Source organism: Labrus bergylta, chromosome 6 (assembly GCF_963930695.1).
Source record: "Labrus bergylta chromosome 6, fLabBer1.1, whole genome shotgun sequence".
Taxonomy (NCBI): domain Eukaryota; kingdom Metazoa; phylum Chordata; class Actinopteri; order Labriformes; family Labridae; genus Labrus; species Labrus bergylta.
This window is the reverse complement of record NC_089200.1, coordinates 5,924,628-5,945,614: the sequence shown is the minus strand read 5'-3', so window position 1 is coordinate 5,945,614 and position 20,987 is coordinate 5,924,628. Positions and strand designations below refer to the sequence as shown.

Below are 20,987 nucleotides of genomic sequence, written 5' to 3'. Positions count from 1 at the left end.
GATACAGCAGCAGTGGTAGTTGAGTAAAATGTGTTATTATCTGTGAAATGTTGTGAAGTATAAAGTAGAACAGAACTGAAGATGCACAAGTACCTTTAAACTAAATGCACAAACTTTCCAGCACCACAAATAAAGAAGCTGGTAGCTCAAAATTGTGCTTGATTTTGAGCTGCTAAAATCTTCAGTATTGCACTTGCTAGTGGTTGACTTTCTGTCTGCTGTTTGGTGCTGAGCAGGTAGTGAACAGTGAGTTTCTTTATGTTTAAAAACTGCTGCATCATGCATCTGAACACAACATAAAGGCAAGACAAAAAACAAAGTTTGCTTGTGATAAGATTCTGAAAGTCATTACCACAGTCTAGATCTGCCAAAAGCCCTGTAGCAACATGTTACCACCCTGCAGTCTCAATTTGATCACTTCTGGCTACAAAAAAACCAAGACAGTGATGTCCAAAATTCAAGGTTATAAACTGTGGTCCACGAAGACATGAGTGTTTTTTGAGTTAAAATAAAGACATGATACTGAAATGCTCTGATCAGCTGAGAGGGACAGCCACTGTTAATATAAAGAAACGATAACAGCAGCTTTTAAACTTGCCAATAATATCTACTCAGGCTTTCACAGTAGTACAATAAGATGATTTAAATCACAGTATTTATTCACAATGGGGAAGAGGAAGTAAAATAAAAAGAGGAAGTTGTGCAGCAGGAGTTGTTAGAAGAAGAAAACGAGGAGTGAACAAGAAAGAGGAGAAGTGGATGAGTTTGGATCAGTGCACTGTTCGGACATTCATTGTGGCTGCCCTCCATCTTTAAGCCATGCAGTGACACTCCCAACTCCTTCTCTCATTTCACCCATCACTGGGTTTTCTTTTTTCCGTCCGTGTGTGTGATGTCAGATTCTCTCACCTCACCTTCACACAGCTGCAGCTCCGGGGGGGGAGGGCACAGCAACACAAGTTTCTTTTATAAAGTTCAGTTCCCCCACTGGTAAACTTTCTTACCAGTGGGGGGGGGGTCACTGTTACATTTTGCCCCCCCCAACACAATTATCTTTTCTTAATAGAGAACCCTGATGTTGTGAAACATGTTAATGTATGGATTTGAAAATGTTGAAGATCAAAATGTATCTGCACAATGCAGTCATAGTAAAAAGTGAATATCCCTTCATCTAAGGCTCTTTGAACTCATTTACTAACATTATTATTGCAGCCATTGTCAGGTTTCTTTAATGACTTGACTTTAATGAGTGGAGCTGTGCAAGCCAGTCACAGTAAACTGGGGATGCTTCAGTATCAAGAAGTTTCTCTGGTACTGTTAGCCAACAAAAACTGTATTAAAGTTCTTACATCTTATATAAGATTATACAGTATACAATTTTACAATTCTAACCCTTCAAATGCAATTTTCCGCACAATGCCACTGTTCGTTTAAAGGCTTTATATGCGATTTTTTGATCCAGCAGATGTCGCCCTTGAGCACCAGCATGAAACCAAAACAACTCGCGCTGCATTGTTGTGTTAGCATGCTAATGCTAGCGATCTTTATTATGCTGGTATCTTCACACTGCATGTAAATTTATCTGAAATGAGCGTGATCTAGAAACACAGTTAAGCAGTGAGTACAGTATGTTATTCTTCTTTTCTCTAGTCCCTCAATTAAACAACTTTTATACACGAGGGGAGGAGTCAGCCGGCCGTCCGGGCGATGTAAACAAAGTGAAGATAGGACTCTGAAAACTCTGAAAACATCACAGACAGTGGGACTTGGGTGTTACACCCATTGTAGACAGTCATGACTCACAGAGTTATTTTCAGAGGATATACTTGATTTATATTATATTTAAGTGTGAAAATATAAAGCCTTTAATGTATAAAAAAACACGGCACCATGATTATTTTTCATACACTGATTATTTTGGTATTGAACACACTCTGGGACATTTCAGCGATCCACAGCACAATTGATTCCACACTAATTCACTTGTTACCTCCACCAATGACTCGGTTCTTTACATAGACACACCTGTGGGTAACATGTCTCTCTGTGATTTCACATTATGCCCCTTTTCTACCAGTCATACTACTGTTGTCGGCGCTGTGTTTACATCATGTTTACATGGACAGGACAGACTTGCATATAAAGCTGTTTTAGTCAAGTACTAGAGAAAAGAAGAATAACATCCTACTGACTGCTTATTTTGATGTATGTAAGCATCTTTGGATCACAGCCATTCTGTTTCAGTTTATGTTCAATATGAAGATTTGAGTTAACCAGAGTGTGCTAACAATTAGCATGCTAACACAACAATGCAGGCCACAGGCAATTACAGCTCGAGCAAGGACAATCTTGTCCCCTCCTTGTGCTTAAACGGTGCTTAAAGGGATACTTCACCCGTTGAAACATGAATCTGTATTGACATTGAGTCATATATGTAGTAGAAATGTGAAATACATTTTGAAGTCGGTGCCTTCTTGGCCAAGAAAAGGCATCTGATTCCAAAACTTCTAACAGAATTGATCTTGGAAATTCCTGGCAGAAAACAGACTCTATGTCTGTGTCCATAAGCAAACAGTGAGAGCACCGGAGCTCCTCGTCCTCACCGCCGCCGACGGGCAGGCATTATGTCTCGGCTGTGTTCTAATTTGTTGTGCGAGCGCGAGTGGAGGCGGGTTTTGAGGTGTGGTTTGTAGCTGGAGGAGAGCGTAGGCTTCAGAATAGCGCAGGTGTCGCCATACAGCAGTTGTTTTTTGTTTTAATGCTGGTACTCAAGAGTGACATCTACTGGATCAAAAAGTTGCACGTTCTTCCTTTAAGAGATGTAAGGTAACAGCAAAGGCTACAAGTATATCACAAGTATAACAACAAGGTCTCATCTCTACCCACAAACAGTGCCATGTGTTTGTGCAACCTCCCTCATTGCTACTCCAGTCACAACCAATTAAACAACCAATTAATATAACGTTAGTTGTCAATACAGTTAGTTATAACCTAACCTGCTGCTTTGACCTTGCCCCCAATGTAATGGCATCCAGTGGATTGTGTTCAGGAGTGGAGTGGTGCATTGGGAGCAGGCCATGTAAGTGCCTCTTGAAATAAGTAGTAATTATAACAATCAGAACTCTTATTCATGGACTGATTCTCCTCTGACCTCCATCTCTCTCTGACAAAAAGCCTTTTATACGACACAGAACCTTTGCTAACCCTAAAACCAGACACCATCCATGTAACACTCCTCGATCTTACTTCTGGAGTTGTGGTCATCACCCCTTTTTCTGTTAATTGCATATCTTGTCTGGGATACCACCTGGGTAATTACACAGGTTTAGAAAGCTCATTTAATTTATGCCCAGGTATCTGACTATAAAAATAAGACATGGGCAAAAGGATAAAAGAGGGCAGAGGTTTTAAAAGTAGCCCTAATCGCTCCATTTTGAACATTTTTCATCTGTAAAGGCTTTTATTTTAGACTTGAAGGTTGATCAAGAGGCCTTGGGGAACTGAGTGGTTTCAGTCATGAATCATCCATTATGAAGGATATGAATCAATAACTTTGCAAACCACACTGGGCCCTTTCACTAAGCCTAAAAAATATTTTAGTGCCATAAGCACATTTAACTTAACCATAAGAGTGCCAGGTCATTAAAGGAATTCATCATCACCTCATTTGAAAAGCACAGATAAATAATTATTCTTAAATCAAATCAGAAAACACATCTTTAAGTCATTTTACATGTAAGTGAAAAAAGTATGTGTTGCAAAATAAAGCGGACTTGCTTGACTTTACCCAGAATGCCCTACAACATGTAGTTAAACGTTTAAGTTGTGCAAAACCTTTACTCAGAAAAGAGGGCGAGAGAACGTGATCATTAAAGAAACTCCTTGTGAAAAAGAGGACTTAATGTTCTCACAATGAACTAGCTGCAAAGAAAACTCTGCACTGGATTTCTTTTATTTTGAAATGCAAATATGATCCATTAATGAAATGCTCATCACATACTGCACCCTCCCCCCCCCACCCACCTCCCAGGTCTATTAGTGGAAGTGATGTAACTTGCAGCAATTCTCCTCAATCTGCATAAGACTGATATATGTTATTGTGACTAATTTTGACTCATCCTTCTCATTACTATTGTGTTTGCATTCATTTTTTTCCGCTGCCTGTCCCAGCACCCAGCGTGAGTGCTAATGTGATGAGAGTAAAACCTCACAGACTCCACATAAATGTTTTTAATTGCAGCTTTGTTGCCGTGCCATTTGTGCTTTTGATCATTTAATTCTGCTGATTACTCCTGCCTCCCGTGGAGCCTCGTATTAATGTATTTAGAGCTTAAGAAATTACAGCATTGTTTTCACACCATTTCACAGAGAAAAGTAGATCATTATATTGCAGAGGCCAGTTTGTCTACTTGTACACTATGAACGTACGTCATTTTTAAACCAAGGAGGTCTTAGATGGTGAGTGTCAGCAGTATTACCGGCCTGCCTGCTTTGTCACTAACAGACAGATGAAGGGCTGGAAATGGGGAACAAATATTCTCTCATTGTTAGCAGTCAGCCCGGCAGCAGAGCAGCTCAGTTAATCTGTCAGACTGTCAGGCACCAGTCTGCAGCCGAGGCAGGCGGAGGATTCACAGTCTCAGCTGAAGTGCTTAAACAGGCAGACTGTTACACACTCACAATGCAGTAATTGAAACTGATGACTCAACAAAATAGTTAACTTCAAAAGGAAAAAAAGTCAAAGCTGACTTCTAGTACAAGTTGTCAATGATTTGCTCTTTTTTGTTGTTGAGGAAACTGATAATTTATCAGCTTTCACTTGAACCAAAACCACATGGCTTGTCTATGTTGTGATGTTTATTGCAAAGAAATGACATCCATCTTTTAGAGGTCCCATTGAAAGTAAATCCTGCCCACTACTCTTGCTAAGCATCACCAGTTTATTGGGACAAATCACAACATTTCAGTCCCTCCAAACCTTGTTCAAGTGTGTTCTTTACAAAGGTTCGGAGGGACAGAAACATTGTGATTTCTTCTTATAATCTTAGCAATAATAGTGTGCAGGATCTATTCTTTTCACTGTGACAGTTTGATGTCCTACACACCTACTTCATGAAAAAGGTGGATGTGCGAACACCTCCTTAAAAACTTTTTTTAGAGGTCCAAAACAGGCCAAGTTTAATGATCTATTTTCCATCAACTTCATCTTACCTTAAATAACTCACTGAAGGTGAATTAGTTAACTTGTCTGGACATGTGTTCTTTTGGGGAAGCAATGAAACAAATGTCCAACACTCTGTCGATTTGGATAAGGAGATCCATTTATTTAAAGTTAAATAGTCACACTTTCAGTGCTGAGGTGCCAACACGGTTACAAAGTGTTTGCTTCAATTCACACCTGAATTCATGGAGCCTGGCTTTATGACCACCACAAACCTAGACTCCCCTGGTGTTCAGTGCCAGAATTTCATGCATATGCACATTATTACTTTTTACCTAGTATCTCACTCTGGTGCCTACACAATCTGACAGTAGACAGTCCCTACTATCTATGCTGCATACTGTTAGTACGTACTGTTCAGTAGGCATGATAATTGTTCCTACTTTGTTGAATTCATTCAGTGTGGAAGTGGCATCATTAGCCCGCCTCATGTTATTGACGCTCCAACTCAGATGTGATCTGCACGACGGCTCAGAAAATAATACAAAACTTCACATTGCATGTAAAAAGAATCAACAACTTAACATTTGAAAACTGCGATAACTGAACCGGCCGCATCCATCCTCGTTTATTTTTATTTTTTCATCCTCCTTTCTTTTGATTTGGAGGAGCACGTGAAGTGATGTTTAATTTCGCACAGCATTATGGGAGTTAAAAAACAATTCATTTTCCTGAAAGGATGCATCTGATCCATACTGCTCAAGTTAGTATCCATGCTGAAATGTTCAGTCTACTGAGGTGGACCCAAAAACTGCATACTGAATGACCATGTGGGTTCAGTCTACTGAAAAGTTCGCACTGCATACTGAACTGTGGCTTTCCGGATACGGCCAGGTGAAAGCCAAATGGAAGATAAAAAATGTACAGCTAATGGAGGAAAGCCACAAGCCTATCTTCAGACACACTCGCTATAAGACAAAAAGTAAAATAAAATTCCTTTAAAAAATACACACACACTTTTTTTCACTTGTATTTCTGCAGTGACATGTTTACACAGAGATGACCTCAAATACAGCAGGTGAGAAAATGACAAGGACAGCTTGTTTTTTTTACTGAAGCACTGAATAAACAGTTTTGAACATGAAAAGAGATCTTTTACTCTTCAACAGTTCAGGATTTTATCTTGTTTGAAGAGCTGAAGACGGTGTGATTTACAGCATTTTGTCTACTTTCTGGTCCTTAACCCTTAATAATTCTGTTGCACATGAGATCAGATCAAATGGGAGTTGTTTTAACTCCTTTGATTTATTTTGTCTGTCACGTCTCAAAAACCTCGAGGGTACAGGACAATGAATAATTGATGAAAAAGTAACCGTCCTCATGTAACACAATTATGAGGGAGAAAACAGAATGATTCAAGTCTCTTTGTTGCCTCAGGTAATACAGTTAGATCATATATTTTTTTAAATTATCATCTTTATGAAACCTGTAAGTAGATAAAGGAACTTTTTTCTATCAGACATATTGTGCTTTTTGTGACTCTTAAAGTTTTTAGCACTGGTTCTAATGTCAGGCACTGTTGTTTTTCACATGGTGGTGGTTGTTACTCTGAGAGACACAGCTAGAAAACCCCCTGATCCTCACATAGTCTGAGACTGACTGGCACACCATGTACAGCCCCTAACTCTTTTACCTTTAGTGTTTGTTGGAGTGATGGATGGTACTCATCAGTATTCAGCATCTTTTGTCTCTTGTAGTCCCTCTGGGCAGTCGGTTATATCGCTAAAATAAGTTAATGGATGGATAAACGTTGGTCTGCTTTTCTTGTTACTCTCTCTAGTATCCCTGTGCCCCAAGCTCAACACCAAAACAAACAGCTTCGTCATTGTTTTGTCATTTGCATTCATCGATTGATAGTTCATACAGAAAACGTCAAGGTGAAGTGACTGCAACTAGTTAATCCTGTTTAGTTGTTTCATCAAAGCTGAAAAATTTGGTCATCATGACATCCCCGGTGTTTGGCTTACATTAAAAATGAATGCTGGTGATTACCTTAAAGTTCTCTATACTTGCTATTTTCTTCAAGGACCAATAAGATATCTACTGGCTTCTCTGACAACGCAGCAGCAAGTATTACCTCCTCCTAAGTTTTGATACTGGTGCAAAATGGTTTGTTTTTGTTTTTGACCATGAAGGTAGGTGGTTTTAAGGTACCCGCATATGGCCATCGTGCACGGCCCTCGGTTTGCCAGGCGAACAGAAAACCAACAGGTGTTGCAGCAAATGAAGCGGGCAAGCAAACTGGTTCAGATATAACTGATGCTACCCTATTTAAAAAGCCTCTGTGTTTTTCTAATTAGCTTCAAAACCAGAAACATGGCAAACCTAGGATAAATATTGGAGATTGCTTTTGAAAAATGGAGAGAGGTTAGAACACCGAAATCTTTCAAGACAGATGCTGAGCTGGTCAAACACTGAAGCTTCAGATATGGCAACTGGCGTGCACATCAGTTTAAGGGAGGAAAAGTCAAGGGGAGACAGCTCTCTCTATTGTTTAATAACTTGGACTGCAGTACCATTTTTTAACACTAGGTGTCTGAGTTGCATATTGCTCCTTTAAGTTTAGTGTTTTTTGGGCCATTCTTCTCTTTATTGGATAAATCAGCTGAACAGAAACATATAGGAGAGAGTGGAGATGACCGAGCAATCCAGAGAAAATGAACTGCCAACCGATAATCCATAAATCGCTTCAGTAATTTTTCAATCAAATTGTCTAAAAATTTGCTGGTTCCAGCTTTTATAGCAAACATTGTTTTTCTTTTCTGTCTTTCAAGATAATTGATGAAGAGTGTCTTTGATTGTGGATTGGTCAAAAGAAGCAAAATTAGGACACCACTTTGGTCTTTTGGGGGATTTTCTTTTTTAGATTTTAGAGATTTAAAAAAATGATCACAAGTAACATTGTCAGATTAATTGATAGTAAATGTAACAATAAGAAGCAGCCCTAGTTTAAAACACATGTACGTCCAAAACAACCCCCACCCATGTGTTCAACAGGCTATAAACTAAGGTTATAGGAGAGGCAGGCATTAGGTCTTTACTGCTGTTGAATTGAGCAGGATTCATTCCCCTGTTCTGTAGGTTTGTCTTACAGTCAGGGAAACAGCACAAAGGTGCTGTGGTGTCTTTGTAGCGCTGGTTTTTGAAATACCGTAGTGCCATGTTTCTGTGTCTGACAAAGCCCCGGTCAGTGGCTGGCAGCTCAGCAGCCTTTTACCATCATTTTTCTCTAAGCTTTCTGTATGTGTGCTCTAACTTTTTTTTCTGTCACCTTTTAAATGTCATAACTCCTCCGAGGAAAAATCAGCCCTGCCTGTTCAAACACCTCTGCTTCTTCTATCCAGCGTTCCCTGGCCAAGGCCACGCTCTCATGACAGATTATCCGCTGAGGTTTTACAGCGCTTAGTTCGCCTCTTCACACTAATTCACTGTTTTTTTTCAGTCAGTGCACTGCTATTATCCACTGCTTTCTTCTGTCAGCTTTGGGACTGGTTCGATGGAGATGGAGGCATGGGGCGTTTCAAGTGGTATTACAATCAATCAACCCCTGTACTGCTTGTCGTCTTCAATCAGAATTAAAGTTAAAAAAATTCATATATGACAAAAATTTGCCTTTGGAGCATGAGTCCAGTAGCCCATTACAAGAAAGTTAGACTAACAGAAAAACTGTTAGTTTAGCAAAATTCTGTGAGCCTGTCATGAAGCAATACACTGTAAGCCAAACTGCGCCACTCTTAGCATGCCTGGCAGGCTAAACCTTAGATGTCTCCAAATGCTGGTGGTAGTTAACACAGTATTTATTATTTTTGAATGCTTGAATGGGGGGGGTCAGGGTGGGTGGAAAGAAAGGGCTGGAAACAGGTCAGACAGAATTCCAAGAGTAAAAAAACTGCTTTAGGTTTTAGTGAAAAAAGACAACAAGCATAAACATGAACAGGTTATAGTTTAACATGTCATGCAGCTAACGTTATCTTAGTGTCTCCCAGCTGTAGATGAAAAAAAAAGCCTTTAAGCCTAGTTAACAAAATATGCATTCCACCAAAAATGAAAGGTTGCTGGCTAGCTATCCAGAAATGAGATGCGTACTTACTACGTCTTTCTGAAAAACAAGAAACCATTGATTCAAATCTATGAAATTAAGTTGGAATAGTTTATCTGCTTTAGTTATTGCAAAATGAAAAATGTTGGTGTTGTAAGGCAACGTGAACAGGCATATTGCCAGGGAAAGGAACACAGAACAAGACAAGCCCTTTCACATTGGAGAGTATTGCCTTTTGAAGAAGGTTAGGTTTTCTGTGCCATGTTGCGAGTCAATAGCAGGCTCATGGAAAATTTGCAATTTTATTCAGACTTGAGGGGAGGCTATAGCATTAGCAAAGAAATAACCCTTTCATTTTGTCCAGCCCATCTGCATGTTTCATCTCACAAAAGTGGAATGAATACTTTGGGATCTTCTATAAATCCAGATTGTGCTTACTTGCAAATCCTAAAAATGTGTTGCCGTTCTTTTCTGTAGTATCCTAATTACTTCAATATGTTTAGAACTTCATGTCGGATTTACTTGGATACGTTTTGCAATGAAGGCACTTTTTTTCTGCATCTGAAGTTTGAATTGGATAGAACTGAATGGAATTTGAATTGAGGACTTGGAGAACATGCAGCACCACAGATTTGACGTCTTTACCAATTCACAATCATGTAAGGAGAGGGAAGAGAACAGATTTGAGTGTTGTTAGCGTGTCATTATAGTTCAAAGGAGATTTCCAATATGTTTTTGTGCACAGCTACTGTACATGAGAAGCCACACGTTTCCTCAGTTTGAAAATACTGTATATATGACTTCAGCCTGAACAGAAACTCCTAGACAAACGTTGCTTGCAGAGAGGAGAGGAAAAGAGTTTGCTTGTCTAGACTTAGGAGGATCTGACAGGCCATTCAAAACTGTCAGCAGTCTGTGGGTTTATAGTCTTAGATAATGAAAATCTCCCTGTGCTTGAAATGAAGTTCAATAATGTTGACAAAGTAATCTCAGCTGAAGTCTTGTTGTCAGAGTAAGTAGACAGGACCGGGCATCTCTGAATGAATCGTGAGTAATTTGCACTGACTTTGTTCTCAGTGGTGGAAAACATCATCCATTTGAAAAGAGATTTTACGCAGTAATCATAGAGACAATGAACATTTGATATGAGTTTATAATCAGGTATTCTTAGGAACAGCTTCCCTGTGGATAAATGGCAATTTAAGTCACAGCTCCTGTTTCAAAACTGCTTTTGTCAGCTATGGAACAACCATCATTATGTTTAATTTAGCTTCCTACTCTGTATTTTTCATGTCAACTACTGAGAAGTGGTCCTGTGCTGAGACAAAAACATCATTCAGTGTGTCATTTGTTTTGTTGAGAGAAAAAAATATAAAAAGTAATAGACAAAGAGATAGACAAAGAGAGGTTTTTTCTATTTTACATTTGAGATGTTGTGCTTAAAGGGGAAATACTGAAACGTAACAATTGGTGTTGCAGTCCAGATTCAAAACATTGAAGTTGTCCACCCCGCTCCCTTCTCCCTACAGTCGATTTTCCTGCAGGTTGCCATAGAGATGGGCGATATGGGAAAAATATCATATCACGATTTTTTTTTTGGCAAAATCACGATCACGATTTTATCACAATTTTTTTCATACTGATCTTATCAAATTTGTAAGTTACTGACCAGTTCAACCAAACTTATTTCCCTGTATAATGTTTTTAAATGCACAAAAATGGTGCTGACAAGTTTACTCTATTTGAAAAACATCTTTGTAGGCGGTCTGGAGGTCTCACCCAGAACATCTTCAGCATCAGAAATGTCTTTCCCTCAATTTGATCAATATTTATGCTCAATTTGAAGGTTTTCCTCACCACTTTGAAATAATGATTGAGTTATGTGTCCTCTTTTTATGTTCATCAGGAACATTTTCACGCAGTGATGCATTCATTTAAAAACATGTAGACTTCGAGTTCTTGTGTTTCTGTTCTATTTTAGACCTGCAGAGTTCCTACAGCTGTAGCTTCATACAGGCTCTGCAGCCTTTGTTGTTTTTTTATGACATCATTGGACTAACTTTAGTTTAGTTTATATATAATCAAACATAAGACGCGTCTGTGTCGGAGCATAAACTGCAGCATGATAGAATAAACACATTAGCCCGGTTCTATGATCTCCCTGCTTTGGCAGATCGTCAGCAAGTTAAAATCCTTCACGATCTAAGATCGTTATATCGCCCACCACTAGGTTGCCATGTCGCAGACCCTGAAGCTTCAGTATTAAACCAACTCTACATTGGTCTATTTTTCAAAAGCATCTCCCATATTTATCCTCGTTTTACCATGTTTTTAAGTCATCGAGCTTACTAGAAAAATGCAGAGGCTTTTTTGGGTAGAATCAGTTATATCTAAACCAGTTCACTTACCCGCTTCCATTACTGCAACACCTTGGTTGGTTTGCAGTTTGCCTGTCAAACCAAGAGTTACCCCAATACTCCCATCGGTCGTTTAAGAGTGCCTTAAAACTGCCTATACTTCTCTGGTCATAAGAATTTTGGCTAAAAAGAAACATACATCATCAGCGACTTGAAAATTAACCCTTTTATAAGACAGTAAAATTGTTATGCTGTTGTTATAACTGTTGAGAGGTCACTAATTCAGAGTCAATTTGGACAAAACTTAGAGTTTCAGTTCCTCTCCTTGACATTTTAAAACATGAAAGCATATGAGGCATGAAAAGGTCTCCATTGACTTTCCTCTCCCTCTGACACCCAGTTGTCTTATCCGTGTTCCTCTGTGTGACCCATTATCTACCCCGACCTACAATTATCTATTCTAGGTACTCAAGAGAGCTTCAAGTTTAACCTTTCAGTCAGAAGTGAACTCCCAAAGTTCCTTCAGTCTGCTTTTTCACTGAAATTGTTTTGAACCAACCCACAGTGAAATAATGCACTGTACGTCACAGACATGATCCGTGTTTCTTCAACATTTATTCTTATTTTTCTGCTTTGTGATTGGTTAACAGAGGTGTGTGACGGCCCACTGCTGACCAATTTGCCGCCATCATCGTTCAGAAGCTCCTCCCAGCTAACCAGCAGCCATGGGCCAGTCTTTGCTAAAGTCAACAGGAGAGAAGGTGAGACATTGTTCCTTTTTTTTTGTCTTTTGTAAAAACTTTAAAAAGGTATATGACCTGAATCTATGTACAAGACAGATTCAGGTCATATATATATATATATAGGTCATACAGTATATTGTCATAATAATGAACGAGCTGTTTCCGGCTTTGATGCACAACTACGCTTGCTTTGGCAAACCCGGTGTTGAATGAATTTGTTACGCAGCAGCATTCATTACTCAGACTAAATATAATATAGCAGCACATTGACATAAATGTCTTATAAAACCAAATAAATCTGCAAGCTCACAACGTTTTCTTTGGGAAATGCTCGTCCCTTTAAAAGTCAGATTAACTTTTATCTAACATGATTGAAGGCAGAACAATCACAATGTTTATAGTGTTGTTTGGGTCGAAGTGCAGCTTATTAAACTATGAACGTGGCTTTTGACTGTTCTAAATCCACTCTCACACCAGTGATCAACCAACTGGATAATAGTTCATGTAACGTCGGAATTGTTAGTGTTAGCTACTAAACCATCTGATACCAAATCTCTATAGGTTTTGTCATTTCAATGGTTGTAGCATCTAGCGCCCTTTTTAATCTGTTCCTATTTATGATACATCTTGTATATTCTCATGTGAAAAATGGTTGGAGATGCCATGATGCCTCACAAACGATGGGTACATTGATGATTTGCATTCAGGGCCTTGATTGGTTGCACTTGATCAATAAGGGTGTATCCACCTGAAGCCCTTTACTGAGTGTGATTCCACAGCAGCGCCATAACGAAGCTATACGCAGCCTCACTCTCACATGTAGGCTTCCTCTGCTTCCCTGGCACACTCCTGATCACCCAGCTCTCTGCCTGACCCTGCCACACACGTCTCCTCCAGTGCCTTTATAAACAGTTGGTACAGCGAGCATGACTGTCACGTTTTGTCGCATTAATAGTCTTTTGAATTTAAGCTTCATTGCACATTCAAGTTATAGTTCTGACACTCACGTTTCATGTCCTGGGGAGGGGGAGCTGAGAAGATGTTTCTGGTCCAGGCAACTGTTATTAAAATATATACAAACAAAAAAAACCCTACCTGCCCCAAAGTGCGTCGGCCCACTGGGAAAATGCTTGGTATGACAGGTTACCAGTGCAGCCTTAGCTTCAGTCTTTGTTGCAACGGTCGCAGGTTTGAATTCCACTCCTGATGCTTTTTGCTTCATGTCATCCCCCACTCACTCTTCCCACTTTTCCTGCCTCTCTACAGCTGGCCTATCCTATGAAGGTAAAAAGTAAGAATCTTTTTAGAAAAGTTGGTTCTTGGCGTCCTGAGTAGTAAAAAAAAAAAGAGACAAAGATGTACGTTTAGTCTTTTTTCATCCTTTTATGAATCCTTTTTAAATATTTATTACACCCAACTCAAACATCAAAATGATGATTAAGAAGATGACAAAATAACTCGTGAACGCTTTAAAACAATTCCTCCAATTTCACACTTTCTGGAACTATTTTGTTGAAAAATTGTTTAAACGCAAGAGGTTCCTGTTAACTTAAGCGTCATGGTTGCACGCTTAGCCCCTATTGGTCTGTTGCAGCTGTGACCTGTATCATTTTCACACAGATGTCTTCAAAGTCTAAACAGTGAGAGGGGTTGCGAGTGTGCTGGCCACCCATGGAAAGTTGTTCCTTGTGCAGCTTTAAACTTTATGCACTTGGTCAGATGTTGGCATTGACTCTCTTGGGGCAGCTCAAGGCCAGTGAATTGTTGGGAACAAAATTGGAAAAGCAATGTCCCTTAGCTGCATCTCCATCTCTTGACTGAGGTGTTTTGTGTTCTGCATTGTGGGCTGCAGTGCTGCATTTTCCTTTACCTCTCTACAGGATGCATAGCACAAAACATCAAAGGAAAACCTCAGTTGGATTCACACAGGCTGAGAGATACCTCTGCGGTGGCTTGGGATAGAGGGAGAGGGAGATAACGACAAAAATAGATGGATAGATGGAAAGGAGAGAGACGGCAGCAATATCTATACCCATCTGTATTGTATATTGGAATGCACTGGTATTATAGACTAGTACATCAAAAAGTCTCCACAGGGCCACCTCCTTGCAACAGGGGTGTAAATCTGAGTTGTGTTTCACCCACCATAATAAAAATTCAAGTGGGTGCTCTCTGCTGGATGCTGATGTGGGGCTTTGTGACGGGCTATCATGGCTCATTCTGGAGTCTTTCATGGAAAACAGTTTGCAGATTTCACCATTTAAAGAGCTCAATGCCTCACTGTCGCACCAGAGCTCAGAGACATCAGGGACTCTGGGATTTCTTTCTCTTTTCCTCCCACTTTAAGAATAATTTCACCAACTTGGAAACAAATTGAAGATAAGCAAAGCAGAGTTTTGTTCTCGGGAAAAGTTTTGGTGCCATTTTCCCCTGTAAACAACTTTTAACACTGCAGGGACGTCTTTTTTTTTTTTTTTTTACGAGAGAGAGAGAAATTGTTGTCCTCATTTCTTGGCTCTGTATAAAGGTTGACACAAAAAGCTAATCAAACAGCTGGACCTGGTCCAGTGGCAGCCTGCAACTCGAGGTTTTATTCCCTCAGGGATTAATACAGGATATCAAAATTAACGTTTAAAATATGGGAAACATTAAATACGTTTATATTGAGGTTAATCCTCACATCCCAACAAAAGGAAAAGAGCAAGGAAAATAGTTACCATATCCAATTTTGAAGACGCAGTTTACCTCATCTAATCACATGAAGACTCAGATTCAGTTGTCATTGGAAGACAAAGCTTGGGAGCTATAGGAATAACTCTAACTCATAACTCACAATCTGCATGTTGACATTTTCAAAATCCAATAACTATTCCGGGTATTGCATTTAAACAATGGGAGGGGGGTAAACTTGCAACCTGCAACCGTCTCACTGTTTGAAGTAGTATATGTATGTATATAAAGTATGTAGTGTAAGCAAACGTGTTGTCTTTGTAAGGTGCAAAAGTTATGACAAGGCAGCTTGTTAGACAGATAGCTCCCCGTAATTCTTGGAAACTAAAAGAAAAAACTAAAAACTATGTGCCATCTGGAGAGACTACAGAAATAGCATCGTTTTGTTTTGTGTCTTATTTTTCTCAGCTTGTGAATTCCAGGAATCTGCATCAGTGACTTTTGCTCTCCTGATACTCACCAACCATCACAGACTCTAACGCACGGGTGAACAGGGGCAAGGAAAAGAAACATTGAAGAAACATACCATTGGAAGAGTTCTGTCCATCACTTAGAAGTTACACAAGTAAAAAAAAAGATCTATCAAAGGCCAGCGGGAGTGTAGAGGTTACACAACTCCCACATGCCTCCTTGCTCTTTGCTCCTGCCAGTTGGTCCCTGGCAGTAACTTTGACTGTTCACACACGATGGTTTAATCCTATCACAGTGCTGCCTCTAATTCCAGAGTCATGCCCTGCTATGGCTGGGCACCACTGGTAGTTAATCTTATTACTACCACAATGTGCAAAGTGGACAATTAGCATGTCATGAATTTGGGAAGAATCCAGAGCTACGGGTCTTAACGCTGAGTTTGGCAGGAGTCTTCTCAGAGACAGTCAGAGGGCCAAGAAGGAAACAGCTCAGGGCTTAAGGTCTGAGCAGCAAAGGAAAAAGATAAAAAAAAAAATTGAGGAACAGTTTATTTGAGAAAGCCTCTCATTTAATAACATGACTGATAATAATAATCCAAGTGATTCTGAGCCACCACTCAGTGCCAGTTGGAATGAATTGCTATCAAATCTCACCTATTTATTGACAACTAAATTTAAACTACATGTGACCTTTCTACATCACATAAATAAATGTCATCTGGAAAAACTAACACCAAGGCAGAAAATGTTGGTTTCTGTGATGTACAGTACATTGGTTGTTCCTCTTAACACTGGTTATTCAACTCTCCTATTCTTGGTGCCTTAACTGTGCCACTCCTTAAAATATAAAATAATGAGGTCAGTTATGCTAAAAAATCTCCTGCACAGTGACAACCTGGTTTTCAAACTCCAAAGCGCTCAATATGTTAATACATCAGCAACAAGTGCCCTTGATTAGTGTCAAACCATAGACTGTGTATACAAATGGACAACATGACTCGGCCTCCTCCTGTTGAACAGGATACAGCCAAAATATCCCCTCTGAGCATTACGGATCATCTGGAAGAGACGTGGTATTGACGAAAAACTCTAAGCTTCCTGATAAAACTGTAAAATCCCTCAGGTGGTTACAGTCCACAGCATAACAGATTATTTAGTTGGTTAAAAACAGACGGTAACAAGAGACTGTGATACTGGGTTCTGTTCAGCACAACAGACACAGTGTGTGTGTGTGTGTGTGTGTGTGTGAAAAATAACTTTTTTTGACCTGCCCCTTTATTTTAACTGGCTGCATAATGTAACGACGTAGAATATTTTAGGTTTATAGTATTCATTAATAGGCTATTATATGAAGGGAAAAGTTTCAACTATTAAAGAAAATCCTGACATGCTTTTGTCTCGCTCATGAACAGAAAAACATTTATTTTTGTCATTTTTAGCTTTTAGGTGAATTTGTGTGGTTTGAAGTTTTCCCTTGCGGTTACATTTCAAACATTTGAGTTGTCATTAGTTACCACCGCTGAAAAGACCTTATTTCCTCATATGGCTGTTTCACAATAGAAGCATGTCAATAATATGGAGTGGCATGGGTCATATGTTCTTCATCCTAAGGACATCAATTAGAGCACTTAAGGCCATTTTCTTCAGCACAAAGGCATCATTTAGAGCACTCTAGAGGGTTTTATCTACCCTACCAGTGAGTCCACCGCCGGTGCTCTTAATGATACCTACTTTAGCCTAAGGATGACTCAATACCACTTTTTTGTTTTACCTGATACCAAGACGATCTATAACTCTTTCCCATGCAACCCTCTGCAACCTTGTTTTATCTGTGTTTACAGGAACACTATAGAATTACATTGTGTTATAAACCATTCTTTAGAATAAATAAACTGCTTGTACAGTAAATGCCAAATCAGGGAGGTTGAGTAAAGTTCTACCTCCAAGGGTTCAGAAGGTCACCAATCAGAACCCAAACGTGAGAATAGATGTGCACTGTTTGGTTTCTTGGTTAAAAAAAAAAAAGTTCTTCTTCTACAACCACAGGCTGACGTGGACTATAAAAATAAGTTCTCAGAATGTCTTTCTTTGAGCTTTATAATAAGCTGTGAATTAATGTGAGCCTGTTAATACATTTCACTGAACTTATTCACTGAACTGGTAGACAAGCAGGCTGTCTGATACAGACAGGAATGTGAACACACACACCACAGAGAGAGAGAGAGAGAGAGAGAGAGAGAGAGAGAGAGAGAGAGAACTGCATAAAATAAAATTAATGAGAGACCCCACATACCTGTCTTTATATATTTTGGATCCAGTAGCGTTGCAACTGAGTGGAATGACTCAGCTTCCAGGCCTCTGAAACATCTGTCCACAGCCTAAAGGAGGGGGCCTGTGATGGTCTTAATTCCCTCGTCAGCCTCATTCTCTTGACTCAGACTGCGTTTAAGGACACTGACAATGGGGATGACATCAGAGGCAGATGAAGTTCTCACCTCCCTTGTAAATTCCTCAAAAGGGGCTAGAGCTATACGATGGACATTTCCAGTAGCCCCCACTGACTTGCAGTTAATGTAACCGGCAAGTTGTACTCTGCTGCATATGTAGGATACATGGGGCTCGTTGCTGTGCAGTGAGGCTCTGCATCTTGTAATATGTATCACTTATCCTTGTTTTGGACCCATGGGTGGCCTATTGAGCTCCACTTGAATGTCTTCCAATGTGAATATGCCAGTAGCGAGTGCTTGAAGCGGCCAACAATTTTCTGTCAATAGCCAGTGCATCACACACAACGCTGTGATAGCAGCCCCTCGCTCACGACAAGTTGCAGCGCATGCACAAAGCATCCCAAACTTTCATCTCCAAGGTGTTCCATTGCATTTATTGTGTTACTGGCATTGTCTCGTAAATGACATGGACTTGCCTCTTCTCAATTTTCCATGCATTTAACATCACCTTTGTTGCTGTAGAGATGGCCTCTCCGGTGTGTGAGCCGGTATTGATACTGAGTTTTGGATCAGCTCATCCCTTCTTTAGCCCCTCACAGTACATAGCACCTAGAGCAGCACAGGGTCTGCAGTGGTGGGTCTGGGACGAGGCGGAGGGAGCAGTTTCGGCAGATGACCGATCAGCATGAATCTGGTTTTGCCCAAGATTTTTGCCTCTTAAAAGGATTTTTTTTTCTTGCCACTGTGACTTGAAAATCTGTGAAAATGTTGCTTCGTGCTGTGCTCATGATGGATTAACGTTGGGTCTTTGTATTGTAGCAATGGGTAAGGTCTTCTACCTGCTCTCTTTTGTAACATTAAAACAAGTAAGGTCTTTTACCTGAGTAACTGCTCTTTTGTAAAGTGTCTTGAGATAGCATTTGTAATGAATTGAGGCTATACAAATAAAGATTGTGTGAGAGGGGGAATGCTATCCCTGACCAGGCATAAAGTGAGTTCAGAATGGAGAAAGCACTGAAACTATTCAGAGTGCTGCTGTGTTTCCTTTTTTTAAAAGCCTGCTGTCTGAACACGTGGGGTTTGTGATGTGACACTTTAATTGTTGGTGTTGCCTCCTGTGATTAATGATCCCATGGAGTCAGTCGACAAACTCAGTGAATTTCTGCTGTCATGCAGGTGAAAAAAAAGTCTTTAGGAGATTTGAATAAAGATTTCACGAGGTATTTTGTAATCTGTTTATTCAACACAAGGAACACTCCAAAACACAAGATCATACAACATCAATACATATCGGAATTATTCAGACTGCAACAGTGGAACTATTCATGTAACACATTCAAATATAAAGATAAAGCAGTGATCATGGTGACATGCAATGAGAAGTTAAATGAGGAAATAAATGACTATTTTGAAGAAAACAAAACCGGTTAACAGACAAGAGAGCACAAAGAGAGAAAAGTAAGAGATGTTGAAAATTCACAAACTTTGATATAGATGTGTATTTTAACATATTTATTTTATTTATTTAATATATTCAGATACTTGAAAAACTTTCCCACTTACTAGTGTGGATCTGACATTTACCAGAAATAAATCTATGATTCACAACGTTTAAATGTTCTTATTAAATGTGTCCATGAACTAATTACTGTATGCATACTCATCTATGCAGACATAAGAAGGTTTTTTTCCTATCTGTGTCTGATTACCCAGCTTGAATTGAGTCTCTTTGTTCTTTCCCTGAGTTTCTACGTAACATAATTCCTCTATTTTCACCCTCCTTAGTCATCGCCCTACCTGTCAGTCTTGTCTCCTTGTATTGTGAAGTCTGCCTGTGCAGTAAATGTAATTTGACTCAGCCCCATGTGAGCTGCCAAGAAAACATATAGTTAACTTCATTCCATCTTATAGCCAAATGTTAATGACAGCATTTAACATTTACTGGCAAATGTTAATGGCAGTATTTAACATCTAAAGGGTCTTTGTTTTTCACTGGGCCATACTGCTAATTGCATATTAGAGGCATTGTAATTAGACTGAAATAGGCTTGAAACACTTCATCAATCGCCAGTAATCATTTTCTGGAAAGTGCTTATTTGGATTTAAAGTGGGGATTGAAACATTAGCAAGGGGCTGTAGGTTAAACTATATGTGGAGGGGACCAAAGAATGAGGTATTGATTTTTGTGTTTATGTGCACCCTCTGTGTCTCCAGGTGCCTGTTTTAATGCTGCTCTTAAACACCTGATATGATTAAATTCTGCAGCACCTCCGCCCAAATCCTCTTATGTCTGAAGTAGTCACTTTACATAAATCTAATTATAAGGGAAAATATTATCAGATTCTTTGACAAAATGCTGCTAGAGGACTCTCACCTTAGCTTTGTTTGTAATGTATTTTTTCTACATCCCTCAGTCAATTTCCTGATAGACGCCTGAGTCTTAAATCCATGACAGCCCCAGAGTAAATTGGATATTTATGATGTGACTATCTTTTACCAATTACTGTTACTTGATGTCACATATACATCTTGCAAAAAAAGACAACACAAAACAAAAAAAGTAAATGTAAAGTTTTCCTCACTAAAGAGCCTCTTGCAACAGTTACACACTTCTGTCCTTTCTGTATTAATGGCAAAATTACTGTGATGTTTTTTTTATGCCAAATTTCAGAGGTGTGTGACTTTGAAACACTTATCTTGGTTAATTTTTTAGACGTAGACCAAATTCACATGGACAACATTTTCAGAAACCTGATTGAGACTTTCTTCATGATGTTGAAGTTAAAACCACAAGTGTCTACTGTACCATAAACTCCGTATTAAAAGCCAACTAATGTGAAGTAAAAATGAACAGTAACATCATCAGTCTGTAGCTTTAGAAAGGACCTAACAGTATGTTTCACCACACTGCATCGTTACAGTAACATAAAGGGAGGAGTATGAAGGGAGAGCTACATGGTTAATGTTAAAGGCTTTATATGTGATTTTTCACACTTAAATATAATATAAATCAAGAATATCCTCTGAAGATAACTCTGTG

General features: G+C 39.3%; 1 protein-coding gene across 1 annotated transcript in view; it reads left to right on the top strand.

The window, feature by feature from the left end:
• LOC109997159 (contactin-associated protein-like 4) overlaps positions 1 to 20,987 on the top strand; it is a 110,048-nt gene that overhangs the window by 7,240 nt on the left and 81,821 nt on the right. The window contains exon 2 of the mRNA XM_020651548.3: positions 12,268 to 12,378. Within this exon, the coding sequence (XP_020507204.2) occupies positions 12,268 to 12,378 (111 nt within the window). The remainder of the gene's footprint in view (positions 1 to 12,267; positions 12,379 to 20,987) is intronic.